Source organism: Egretta garzetta, unplaced genomic scaffold (assembly GCF_000687185.1).
Source record: "Egretta garzetta isolate BGI_Z169 unplaced genomic scaffold, ASM68718v1 scaffold353, whole genome shotgun sequence".
Classification (NCBI taxonomy): Eukaryota; Metazoa; Chordata; class Aves; order Pelecaniformes; family Ardeidae; genus Egretta; species Egretta garzetta.
The window spans coordinates 91,493-102,843 of NW_009259307.1; the positions used below are offsets into that span (position 1 = coordinate 91,493).

The window sequence follows — 11,351 nt, forward strand, 5'->3', positions numbered from 1 at the left end:
AGTCTGAGCATCTGGTACAGCTACAAATGCCAATAACCTGTCTTTCAAAAGTTTTCCTTCACTGAAGATGGAGCAACTGTCTCATGGGGAAAATGCTGCCAGTAAGGCGGCGGTTCCTACCCACACCAACTGCCTGTAGTGTGTATCAAAGGATTTTCTTTCAGCTATTTCTTTTGGGAGAGGTGAAGCAAGACACTATTGATGTGATGTCAGGTGTGTAACCATAGATCAATCTGCTTATTCCAGTAAGTTACAGAAGTAGAACTATAGTACGGATGAGTTGTTTGTCTTGGGGCAACATGCAAAGTCTAACATCAGGATCAGAGCTCGTCCTGTGCCTCCAGTGTGCGAGGATGATGGCCGACAGAGTCCTTGCCCTTACTTACAATTTGATGCAAGTATTAGAGCACAAAATGAGTCACGTCCTATGACTCATTTTGCACACCATGATAAAACTCATTCTAACTCGCTGATGCTCTTTATCTTCACCAGTTAGGTGAAATCTGTTTGTTACTCAGCTACCTAAAACCAGGAAATTGTCTGCATAAATAGCAGTAGCATTACGGATGAAGGGCAAGGCATGTCAAATGTGAATGTTGGAAGTGCTCTTATAAAACCCAACCCGACTGGCCAAATTTTGAACAGAATCTTTCCAGTTAAGCGTTTTAAGAAACACAAAGAATTCAAAACAACGCGCATGTCTGCGGTCTTTAGCTTTATCATCATAGCCTGAAATCACACCTTTACGTAATGAATTAAGAATTCTACATACAACTTTATTTTTATATAAACATTTGCATGTGACGTACGGGAATGGAGAATGAACCTCCAAGGAAGAAACAGATGCATGTTAGTGAATATGCTGCATGCAAATTACTTAAGAAAATGATTTTTTGAAGAGTCAGTCAGAAAAATAATTACACAAGCTGTACGTGACCAGGCAAAGGAAGGACCGGGAGCAAGTATTCTCCATTCAAGTACCAAGTCATTGACATCTATACAAATGAGTTTCAATAGCTATTTGAACTACTAGGAGACTGAGCTAAATACTACAGTTTTCCATATGCTGTGAGTTATTTGCAGTGTTCTAAATTCAAAACAGTAAGTTGATGTTCTATTTTTAGCTTTTGTTTGTTAAAAAAAAAAACCGTCTTTTACTCTTGTACTCATATGAGTTGGTAGTCATTGTATTTACCTCATCCAGTAAAGCTGAAATTTCAGGTAATTGTCATATTTTTTATTTTGATTAAAAAAACATGCAAACAGCATGCACAATTAACCAAGAGGTGCTTCCAGTGAAATGTTACTCTCTATTTAATGGTGGAAAATAGCAGGTAACAACACTTATGCTTCAAATGCAAATACTGGGCAACAATACTATATAACTATTGTTTTTCGATTACAGAATTTGCTAATAGTTCTAGCTAGCCAGAGACTCATGCCAAACTAACCACAAGCATCAGAGGAACCAAGAAGAAAAATGGTTTGCACTCAACATCTTTTCATACATTGATAAAACAATTTGTAACAGTATGGTATATAGCTGTTCCCTCAAGAATTAGTCGACAACTTTGTGCTTCCATTTTACAGGCAACTGAAACCCACCAGTGGTAATAATACAGCAGTGAAAGAGTTGAAGTGTTCTTCTTGCAGTTCAAGATTTCTTTTAAAGCTTTTTGGTTTAAGATCCAGAATACAGAATTTATTTCATTACAATTTTTTAACAGCCTGAAAAAGACAGCTTCATCAGCCTAAGCACCATATTCAATTCTAAGAGTCAAAAAGGCAAAAGTTTCTGCACCAGCACAGTACTAAGGGGACCCTTGTATCATGGTGAAAAAAGACAATCTAAGCCCACTTAAGAAACGCAGCAGAACAAAATCAGTGCAAATTTTTGCTACCGTAAGAGGATCTTAATTTTGCTCAACTAAAAAAAAAGGGTCAATAAATTATCTATTTTTACTCTTTGAATAACAAAAGGGAACAGAAAGAGAAATCCACAGTAATAGAATGAAATGTTTACAGAGATACTGCTGCACAGCTTAAACATCACACACCAGCCTTTCCAGTTCCATATGATGCTTCCAGCCACACAGACCTCTAAGTAATTTAAAGTTTAGCTAAAAAAAAAAAAAATCCTAATGTGAAAGAAACTATAATTTAGAACTTGGAGGAAAGAGCAAGTTCTGCAATACTGAGAGAAAAAGTTGTACTGCACGCACTGCACAAAATGAAAAGTTTCTACCTGCCACAGTCATTTAATTCATGACATGTTCAATTTGCCTGTGACGAGTTATTGACTTGCAATAGCCACAAATTTTAATGCAATGCATTCACAGTACCACAACTTATGTCAGTGCGATTTGCAGCCATTTCTTGTTTTGGGTGAATGTCTCACCAAAAGAAGTTTTAGTACTTGTGCACCAGTCAGAAGTCACCAGGTGGGTTAGTCTTTATGTCCAAACAAGACTACGTACAGTAAGAATTCATTACTTACTTCTGCAGTAAGAAAGTAAGAAATGCGTTGACAGGAAGCGTGACCTCAACCACCTGTACTACTTGGACACAGATTCGAGCAGTGACACAGAAACCCAAAGACTGAGCACTAGAGAAAAATATATTATTTTCATTTTTGTTGCACAATATAGCGATGTCAAGAAAAACAGCAACAGAATTAAGCTCAGGTACTTCAGAAACCAAGGAAGGGCTTGGCTTGTGGTTAAAGTCTTTAAACTTCCATGAGGTAGAATATCATCAAGTATTTTCTTTCCCAGAATATATTAAGCAGGACAAATCCAATTTAGTTTTTAACGCTGTTGAAAACTCTTTTGATAGTAGTTCATGAAGGGATACTTTGTCATGAGAATACACCCAGTTCCGTCCAGTCCAGTCATAGCGCTTGGGTCCACTAGAAAACAAAACACACACTGTGTAAGTACAGATTATTCATGGGGAGCTGCTGGAAGCCTGTATTTATGATGTATCCCAGAGAGCACCCAGGAAAAGGAAACAGACAGCATGGAGAAGGACTGGTGGGCAGTCTGGGGAAGCGGAGCAGAAAAGGACAGATCTGCCAGGAGCTGCTGAGCCACCCAAAACATGTATCTGAAAGGTGATAAGATGTATCAGTCAATCCCAGCAGACACAAGCTCCCTCCTTCCCGTCTTGCTTTTGGCACCAATTTCCGCAATTTCTTCCCTTACCCATATAATTTTCTTGCACACAATTATTACAAGGGATATTTGTCTAATGCTGAATTAATGCTATTAATTAGTTCTTGCAGCAGTCACAGGCAGATATTCTAAGCACAGCAGAACACAGATCACCATTCTCACTTTCTTTTTAGAGGCAACAAAAGAATTTACCAGATGAAAGCCAATATATTGGCATGTGGAAGATTTATATTTAAAATGCCATTTTCCTCTGTGCTATCATGTAGTTGTTCATTTTTCAGGCCTAAATGAAGGATCAAGAAACAAACTTGAACACCTGGGCTCCATTCCAGACCTTTCTATTAACCCAATTCTTCACATCTGAAACAGGAGAATGACTGAAAGGCAGTCACTACTGTTAACGTCAGCTAGAGAAACTAAGAAAAGAGAAAGGCATGAAATGGTCGTCTGGGATAAACAGACAAACCATCAGTCTTACCCTTGAACACATAGGACAAAATGCCTTGGAGCTCAGACAATCCACACACAAGGTCTGCTAGAAAACAGACTATCCGATATATACACAAGAACAATCTGCAGATTTTCTACAAACATAAACCCTGATCTGAACCTTTATTTCCTGAATTACTCGCAATATCCAAATGAAGAGCTTTCCAACCACTAACCAAACTATGAGAAGTCACAAATGCAAACAAAAATCAAAGCCAGTTCCGCTGAAATCTCACTTGCTGTATGTGAACCAGTAACTATTTGGAATCGAGATTATGTGCTCCAATTACTTTACTATGTGTTTCTCACTTCTTTGTCTTTGCAGCACAAGCATGTGTTTATACTGTCCGCACCTAGAGAATGACAGAATGGGATGCAGCCATTCATGAAAATCAGGCTAAGACAGGCCATTTAACCAACAACCAGAAAGAAAAGAAATGCATGACTTCTTTGAAATGTTTTTAAATGTTACATAGTAAATACCTGTTATACAGTTAGTGTATGAAACACCTCCATAGTTCTCTGAAGTTCCAAGATGCTGTAGAAATGTGATTTTTCTACATTTAAATTAATAATTTAAGCAAGGATCTTATGAATTCTATAAAGCACCTACAAAGTCAAATATAGACTAAATATATTTCTCATGGAAAGTCTGCGTACATTTTTAAACAGTAAGAGAGAAGAATTAAAATATCACATTAATATCGTATCAAGAGATGCTGTGCAAGGTTGAAATGTCTTTTCAGTCAGAGTAGCTACATGAAATTACTGCAATCACACTGTTGGCAGGTTGCACACACCCCCTCACACCTTTTTTTTTAAACTGTCAACCAAGTAAAGCTTTACAAACACAAGCTTAAGTTCACTTTGTTGTATTCATGATGGCAAACAGAAGGTCAAAGAAGTTCAAGAAAATGTCTCTCTCATCTTAAGAATTTGCTTCTCTCAGGGTATGCTCTTAAAAGACTCAAGATTCTACATTTACTGCACAAATTTCCCAAATAAAACATTCAATGCAAGTGATCACAGGCAGTAACATTTGCTTCTTTCACTTCCTAGTATACCGCACTTAAGAAGTACGTCATTCCAGATCATATAGCATTTGCTGGAGTCGCTTTTCAGAAGTTAGGAAGAAAGTGAACATGGAGCACTGTATTTCAGGAAATACCACTGTTTACTGTAACACCGGTTAAGGAAGCACAAAACTTAATGTTCACAGGTGAATCATCACAGGTGATGAAAAATACTGTCAGAGAACTTTCAAATTTATCTCTATCCTTGTGCATTTTTATTCACTAATGGAGCAATTGAAAAAAAAGAGGAGTTTAATATTTTTTTCACAAATTCCATATTCTGGAACATGTGTGTCTTAGCTCAACCGGAGTTGGCTCCAAACAGATAGGAATTCTCTGAATTTTGGTTTTCATAAATAGATGAAACCTTTGTGTCACTGGCACAAAAATCTTATAGCAGAATCAAGGTTCGGAAATTATCCTTGCTGCAAAATGTATGGAATGAATAAATTCTGACACACAACCTACATCTGTCTAAACAAAAAGGTTTGTTATCTTGCTAGGCCTGTGACTTAGTAAGTCATGTACCTGTTAAGCACATTATTTAATTAATGAAAGGATTCTGGGATAGATGAGGAGTTAGTAGAAAAAAATTACTAACCTAGTATGCTGTGCACCGACCAGTACATAAGTACACTAAAGAAAAGTTAGAATTTTCTTTAGGTAAACTTTATGTCTATGAAAATAGCTTCTCTTAAAATTCCACTGTATGTTTCACCTGCCCTTCCCCCCCAAACCCTACTGCAGAACCATTCCTGGTTTTGCAATCGATACATTCTTTCTGAGCAACATTCAAGAGATACGCCTGCATAGTTACTGGGAGTGCTCATACTTTCCAGCTAGCTGGTTCCTTCACCAGTAACGCTGACCAACTCCCTCAGTTCGTTCCCCTTTCCTGGGATAGTGGCAGAGAATACAAATTTTGGACAGCTACAACATTTTCCCACATATCTGCTGCCCTCCCTGCTGAAACCAACCAGAAAACCTGGAATGGATCAAAACACAGCATTAGAGAAGGCAGAGGGAACAGCTAGCCAAGGCTCCAGTAAAGTGCAGATGCTTGACAAAAACAACCAGTGGGCGAGCACATAAACATATAAAGCAGGAAATCCCACAAGCTTAAAGGGGAAGGAGCCACCCTGTTTAAATACAAAGCGAGGTTTAGATCATAACATCATCACTCTTTTTCCAACAGAAGCTTTGTGGGTTTTTTTTAATCATGGGTGTTTATTTTTTCTATGAGTAGGCTATATTCCTGTAGACAGTGGTTTTGGACTGGAACAGGGTATGAAAATTCTGTATTACACATTTCTTGGATTAATTTAAGTCAGTCAGTATACTGCACTGTGCCTCAACCGTTTCTAACACAAATTATTATCAAACATGTAGATTTTATCATGTTTTGAGAATATACTGAGTAGAAGGGTTACTTATGAAAAGGATATTTGATTGTCTGTGCCATGCTATAAAAAAGGGGAAGTAGTTTCCACCCAGTCTACAGACATTAAATAACTAACTGACGCATAACTTACCTAGTGGGTGAGGACAGCCAAATCTGCCGGTTTGGTGTTTGCTTATTGATTACATATGTTCCCATGTCTCCACCTAATTTAACTGTCAGAACTCCACTCTTAAAACACAAAGAAAATAAGTGAGAACTTATTACATCATCTGCAGTAGATAAACAGAAACTTACATATCTGCATCACATTCCCAACTATTTCCCAAATAATAATGGCTTGGAAGAATGATCATTAGGTATCAAAAACCTGTGTTAATACCGAGGACAACCTGCATATCTTTGACTCTGATCTAGACTTTAAGCCTTCTGGTCAGAGTTTGATTTAATGTGTTTATACCATTCACAATGGCACTACTTAAATAATACTCTTGAGCTTTGACCTGTCGTCTTGAAAGGGCTGCTATTTAATTTTGCAATGATTAGAACATCATCCAATATCAACTTCTGCTATTCATGAACAATGCAGAACTGGTGTGGTTGAAAGTCAAGAAGCTTCATGTGTCATTGCTAGATTCCCGAGCTATGCGATTTCACTTAACTTTTCTGAAGTAACTGTAACAGTTTCCCAGTGAATAAACACAATTTTTTCTCCAGTAATTCTGAAGTGCCTGCATTCTGAATCATATCTCAGAAATGTTCCACTCCAAACTCCATGAGGTCTGGTTTGTTTTAGTTATGCCAGCTTTAGACCATTATCCTAGTGAGCATTTATTTTTTATTTCTTACTCACACTTCTTAATGACAACACGATTCACATTTCTCCGACATTTTCACAAGTGCATTTGAAAAGCATACATAACTCTTGACAAAAATATTTCTGTCCTAACTTTTATAAGAACAACACTACATGGACTTGCGTTAAACTACAGATGATCTGAATTATGCTAATTAAAAAGGGTATCTCTACAGAATACAGTTTGTTGATTCAGCTAATAGATTAGTCACATTTAATCTACAGAAATACTTCATGCCCTACAGCAAGATAAAGCTTCTTTAAGGGAATCATGCTTTTCATGCTTTAGTCAGAAGATAATACTAGAGTTTCTATCATTGCTGGGACTATTTGCTAGATATAAACACCATGGGGGAAAAAAAAAATCTTTCATTTGTGAGTACCTATTGCCTGCAAACTTACTCTACAGCACAGGCAGCAGCTTAGAGCTTCCTTCCCCTACAAAGTAACTCACTGTTACTGGTATCTGACCTCTCAGTGATCACCAGCTGTGAAATAATACTCTCAAGGTCTCGTTTTTTTTCTTAGCTTCCATGTTCTTTCTGTGCCAGATAAGGGGATTTATATCTGTGATCAATAACATAAAAATAAAAAGGTTCCCCTGGTTGATATTGCCATCAGGTTGTCCTGCCAGTTAATGTTAATTGGATATTGGTTTATCATCAAGGATGACAAGAATAAACTGCTACTCTGGTTGTCAGAATTCAAACTTCTCTGCATCTCAGTGGTCTTAGATCTGTAGAGATACAGCAGAATAAGAGCAGGTGGGGGATTAGGGCTGAATAGCCATATAAAGGTTTCACTGTTCTTCTGTATTCTCTTTAGTGCCATATTAAGTATTCAGCATGATGTGATGCTGTATGCTACAGAAACACTGTAAGTAAATAGGTTTCCAAAGAGTTAACAAAAAATGTATACTATTGCTTATATTGTGTGTCAGCTGTCAGAGAGTGTTGTTGCTCTGTCACTGCAAATTAAATAAAGGTTAACTTCTAATGCTGTGTTTAAAACATTTTCCCAGAAAATAAAACTTCCGTTTTTAAGAACTTAAATTGCAAGATATTTTTACATATTTTAAGGAATACCACTGTATGTGTTTTGTACTGCTGGATGAATGTTCGTTACCTCCTGCTAAGAACATTCTTCAAAAGACATTTTTTTTCCCTGGACATGAAGGTATAGATTCCATGAAGAAATCCGGTTTGTAACAAGTCACAGGCATAACAGACCTTTATCACGTTCGCCACCTTGTGGCTTGCTATAGCACTAGCCTCGTTTGTTTGGAACTAACTTTGGTAAACGTGGGACTATTTAACCTTTCAATCGTAACAGAAACAACAATGAATTATTATGTCATCATACAGTCTATGCAACAAAGGAGTACTGGTAAAAATTAAGATGGATATAAAAATAATGCATTTTGAGCCTCACAGTGACTCAAATACAATCCACAATCTACAGTGGCTGGAGATAAAATTCAGACATAAGATGATTCATCACCTTCACGTAATAAAGCTTCTAAGAATGTTAGAAGTAAATGACAATCTTTTTGCTAATTTTTGTCCTAAGCTTTTTAAATCAAGCTAATAGGCGCTGATATGCTAAAACATACTGAATAGGAATGGTTAAACAATTCTTTGCTTTTTACCAGAAAAGCAATTAGCTATAACATTAACTACACTTATTTAAAGCAACAAATAGTATTTGGTAAGGGCAACAGCAGAATCCTACTAACAATACGTTAGTTTCTTTCCTAGCTACAAGAAATAATGAACTTCATGATGACAAAGTTACAAGGGAGCAAGTCTGAAAACCACAGGGTTTTGTTTTCTTTTTGCACAGTGCAACCCAAACCATCTGCTTCAAAGTCCCTGAGCATAACTGACAGGGCTAGTAGAAACCAACCGCCTTGTGGTAAGACAGGAAGAGGGAGCAGCAATTATGGGACCTCAGAAAAATCCAGTAGTGAAAGATCTGTGGCACAGATGGCAGTGTAGGGAGAAACTGCAGAAACTGCACTCTCCTCCAAGTCATGTAGAGGCCTGTAGCATACAAACCACTGCAGGAATTGTATATAAAACTAATAAACTCCCTATAAAATTAGAATGGACATTTTTAATCTGAGCCTGTTGCTACTGTGCAAGAATTTGAGTGGCTACCCATGAAAGGCTCCAATTATCAGGCTAGCAGCCAACGCAGTGCCTCCTGTGACAGTAGCCTTCTTGCCACGGACGCTCTCTTCCACTTCTGCAACCAACTATCTAAACACTGCATCCCCTTGTTGCTTCTCTCTGCCACAGGCTGTCACCAGTAAAGCCAGGTCAAACGTATCTACCTGGTCAAGACAAATGCTGCTCCTTAGTATTCAGGGCAATCAAAGAAACTGCTCTACCAGTTATATGTGATGTACGTGTACTGTACATGTATAGGTCTGTCCTTGTATTCACCAGGAGGGAGGCGACTGCTGATGTCAGAAGCCTACGCGTGTTTCGAAAAATTTACAGACCACCATGCTCATTCATTATTCTATGCCTTTATACACTAAACGTTTTAAAACCTCAAATCATGTGTTACTTAACAATAAAGCTGTAACTCATTGTATTTTAAGTGTTGGCAGTAAGGTGATTTATCTAGAACTCTCCTTCAAAGAAAAAAAAATTCTACAATAATTACAGTGTTTAAATGAATGTTTAAAACATACCCCTAATGAGACATCATAATCTTCTGGGGTAAAAGGCTTATCTGTCAGGTCCTCAAAGAAATCTGCTAAGGAGTCCAGTGTTTCTTCAGCCAGTTTTTCATAAGTGGTCTCATCTAAAGAGCTACAAATGACATACAAGCCCATAATTAAGGAGGAAAAACATGGAAGACAGTATTTCCCCTATAGCAAAAACATACCAAGACCATGACTTTGGAAGAAACAGTAACCATGAAATGATTATATAAAACAAGTCGTCATTTTTCTGAAGGCAGTGTTGGTAACAATCCACCTTAAAAATGGAGGTGGAATTTTGAAATTTTGGTGGTAGCGACTTCTTAACTGAGGAACGTCTACTTCTTTCGTTACATATACTGACCAGTGTGTACTAAGAGGACAGAGTTAGATTTCAAAAGAAGGCATTTTCCTAGAGGGACTTTGTGCAAGAATTACTTAGTCCTGAACTCTATGAATCTCCTGTTTAGAAGCATATGTCATTTGATGCTAAGAAACTCACTGTAGCTATAAGCAGTTTAGAAACACCAGTATCACATGCCATGTCTGTGTACAGCATGCTACGTGCAATGTGCTTATGAACTGATACATACCATTACCACCTTCTTCAGAGTCTCAAAGCACCCTTGTAACCATGACATAAGGCTTACAGCACTTGTGAAACCACTTCTGTTATCCTCTTTAAATAAGTAGACCAAGTTAATGGGAACAAAGTCTAGAACAGTTTAATTAACCAAAAGTAATTAAATCACCTAAGTTTTTCCAACCATGTCGGTGTCAACTTTTAACCGAGAGTGTAGGTAGGTATCTCTAGCAATAGACAATTCTGAAATCATTTCAGTTTTCGCTAATGGGTATGGCAATACAGCAGTTACTATGAACTATGATGACTCAGTATCTTTCAGTTGACCTAATTTTTAAAAAAAGTTTCTTGCTAGCCAGTTACTGGCTACTATGCCACTTAGTGAGGGACACCTCAGAACCACCTACGGGCATGGAGACCAGAAAGTCTTAGGATTAGGCAGGATTAATATACTGGTTCAGGGTGCAGTTCAGGTACTTAATGGTAAGAGCCATTTCAGACATCTGCACAATCCTCCACTGGGCCTCCAGCTGCTGCATCACAAGGGGAAAAGCCTCTGACAGGTACCATGTCACATCCCCTCAGCACATGCAGAAATTTCGTGTACTCTGACAGATGTGAAGCGGTGCTAGACACCTATGTTTAGGTACCTGAATTATTTCCTAAGCAACTTCCCAGATTCACCCAAAATGCTTTTCACTAAAACTGTGCTTTTGCTTTATATCATCGTATCAACGCTACATTAGTTTGATAGTCTTCCCATGTCTAGAAATTGCTTTAAAATGCAGAGATGATATTTTCATATGAATGTATCAACATAAAATTTACCTTGTGTCGTTCAGAGTTCCTGCATTTCTTAAATTCATTAACCCAACAGTCTTGCTCTTCACCTCTGAAGCACATTGCAATTCCTGGTGAAAATAAGTAAAACAGAATTAAACGTTAAACCACAAATAATTATAAATTACGTATTTGTCACATAAATTAAACAGATCCTTGAAGACCTTTCCACCCACCCCACCCCCCTAAGTAAAATATTCATATTCTGTATCACAGAGCTCATAG

At 37.6% G+C, this 11,351-nt stretch overlaps 1 protein-coding gene across 3 annotated transcripts in view; it reads right to left on the reverse strand.

The window, feature by feature from the left end:
- Positions 1–915: 915 nt before the first annotated feature.
- Positions 916–11,351, reverse strand: part of FXN (frataxin) — a 14,422-nt gene continuing 3,986 nt past the window's right edge. For all 3 annotated transcript variants that reach the window (XM_035891716.1, XM_035891715.1, XM_035891714.1), the window contains exons 2-5: positions 11,115–11,197; positions 9,692–9,812; positions 6,268–6,365; positions 916–2,908 (exon numbers count right to left, since the gene is read on the reverse strand). In XM_035891716.1, the coding sequence (XP_035747609.1) occupies positions 2,755–2,908; positions 6,268–6,365; positions 9,692–9,812; positions 11,115–11,152 (411 nt within the window). In that variant the 5' untranslated portion in view covers positions 11,153–11,197 and the 3' untranslated portion in view covers positions 916–2,754. The remainder of the gene's footprint in view (positions 2,909–6,267; positions 6,366–9,691; positions 9,813–11,114; positions 11,198–11,351) is intronic.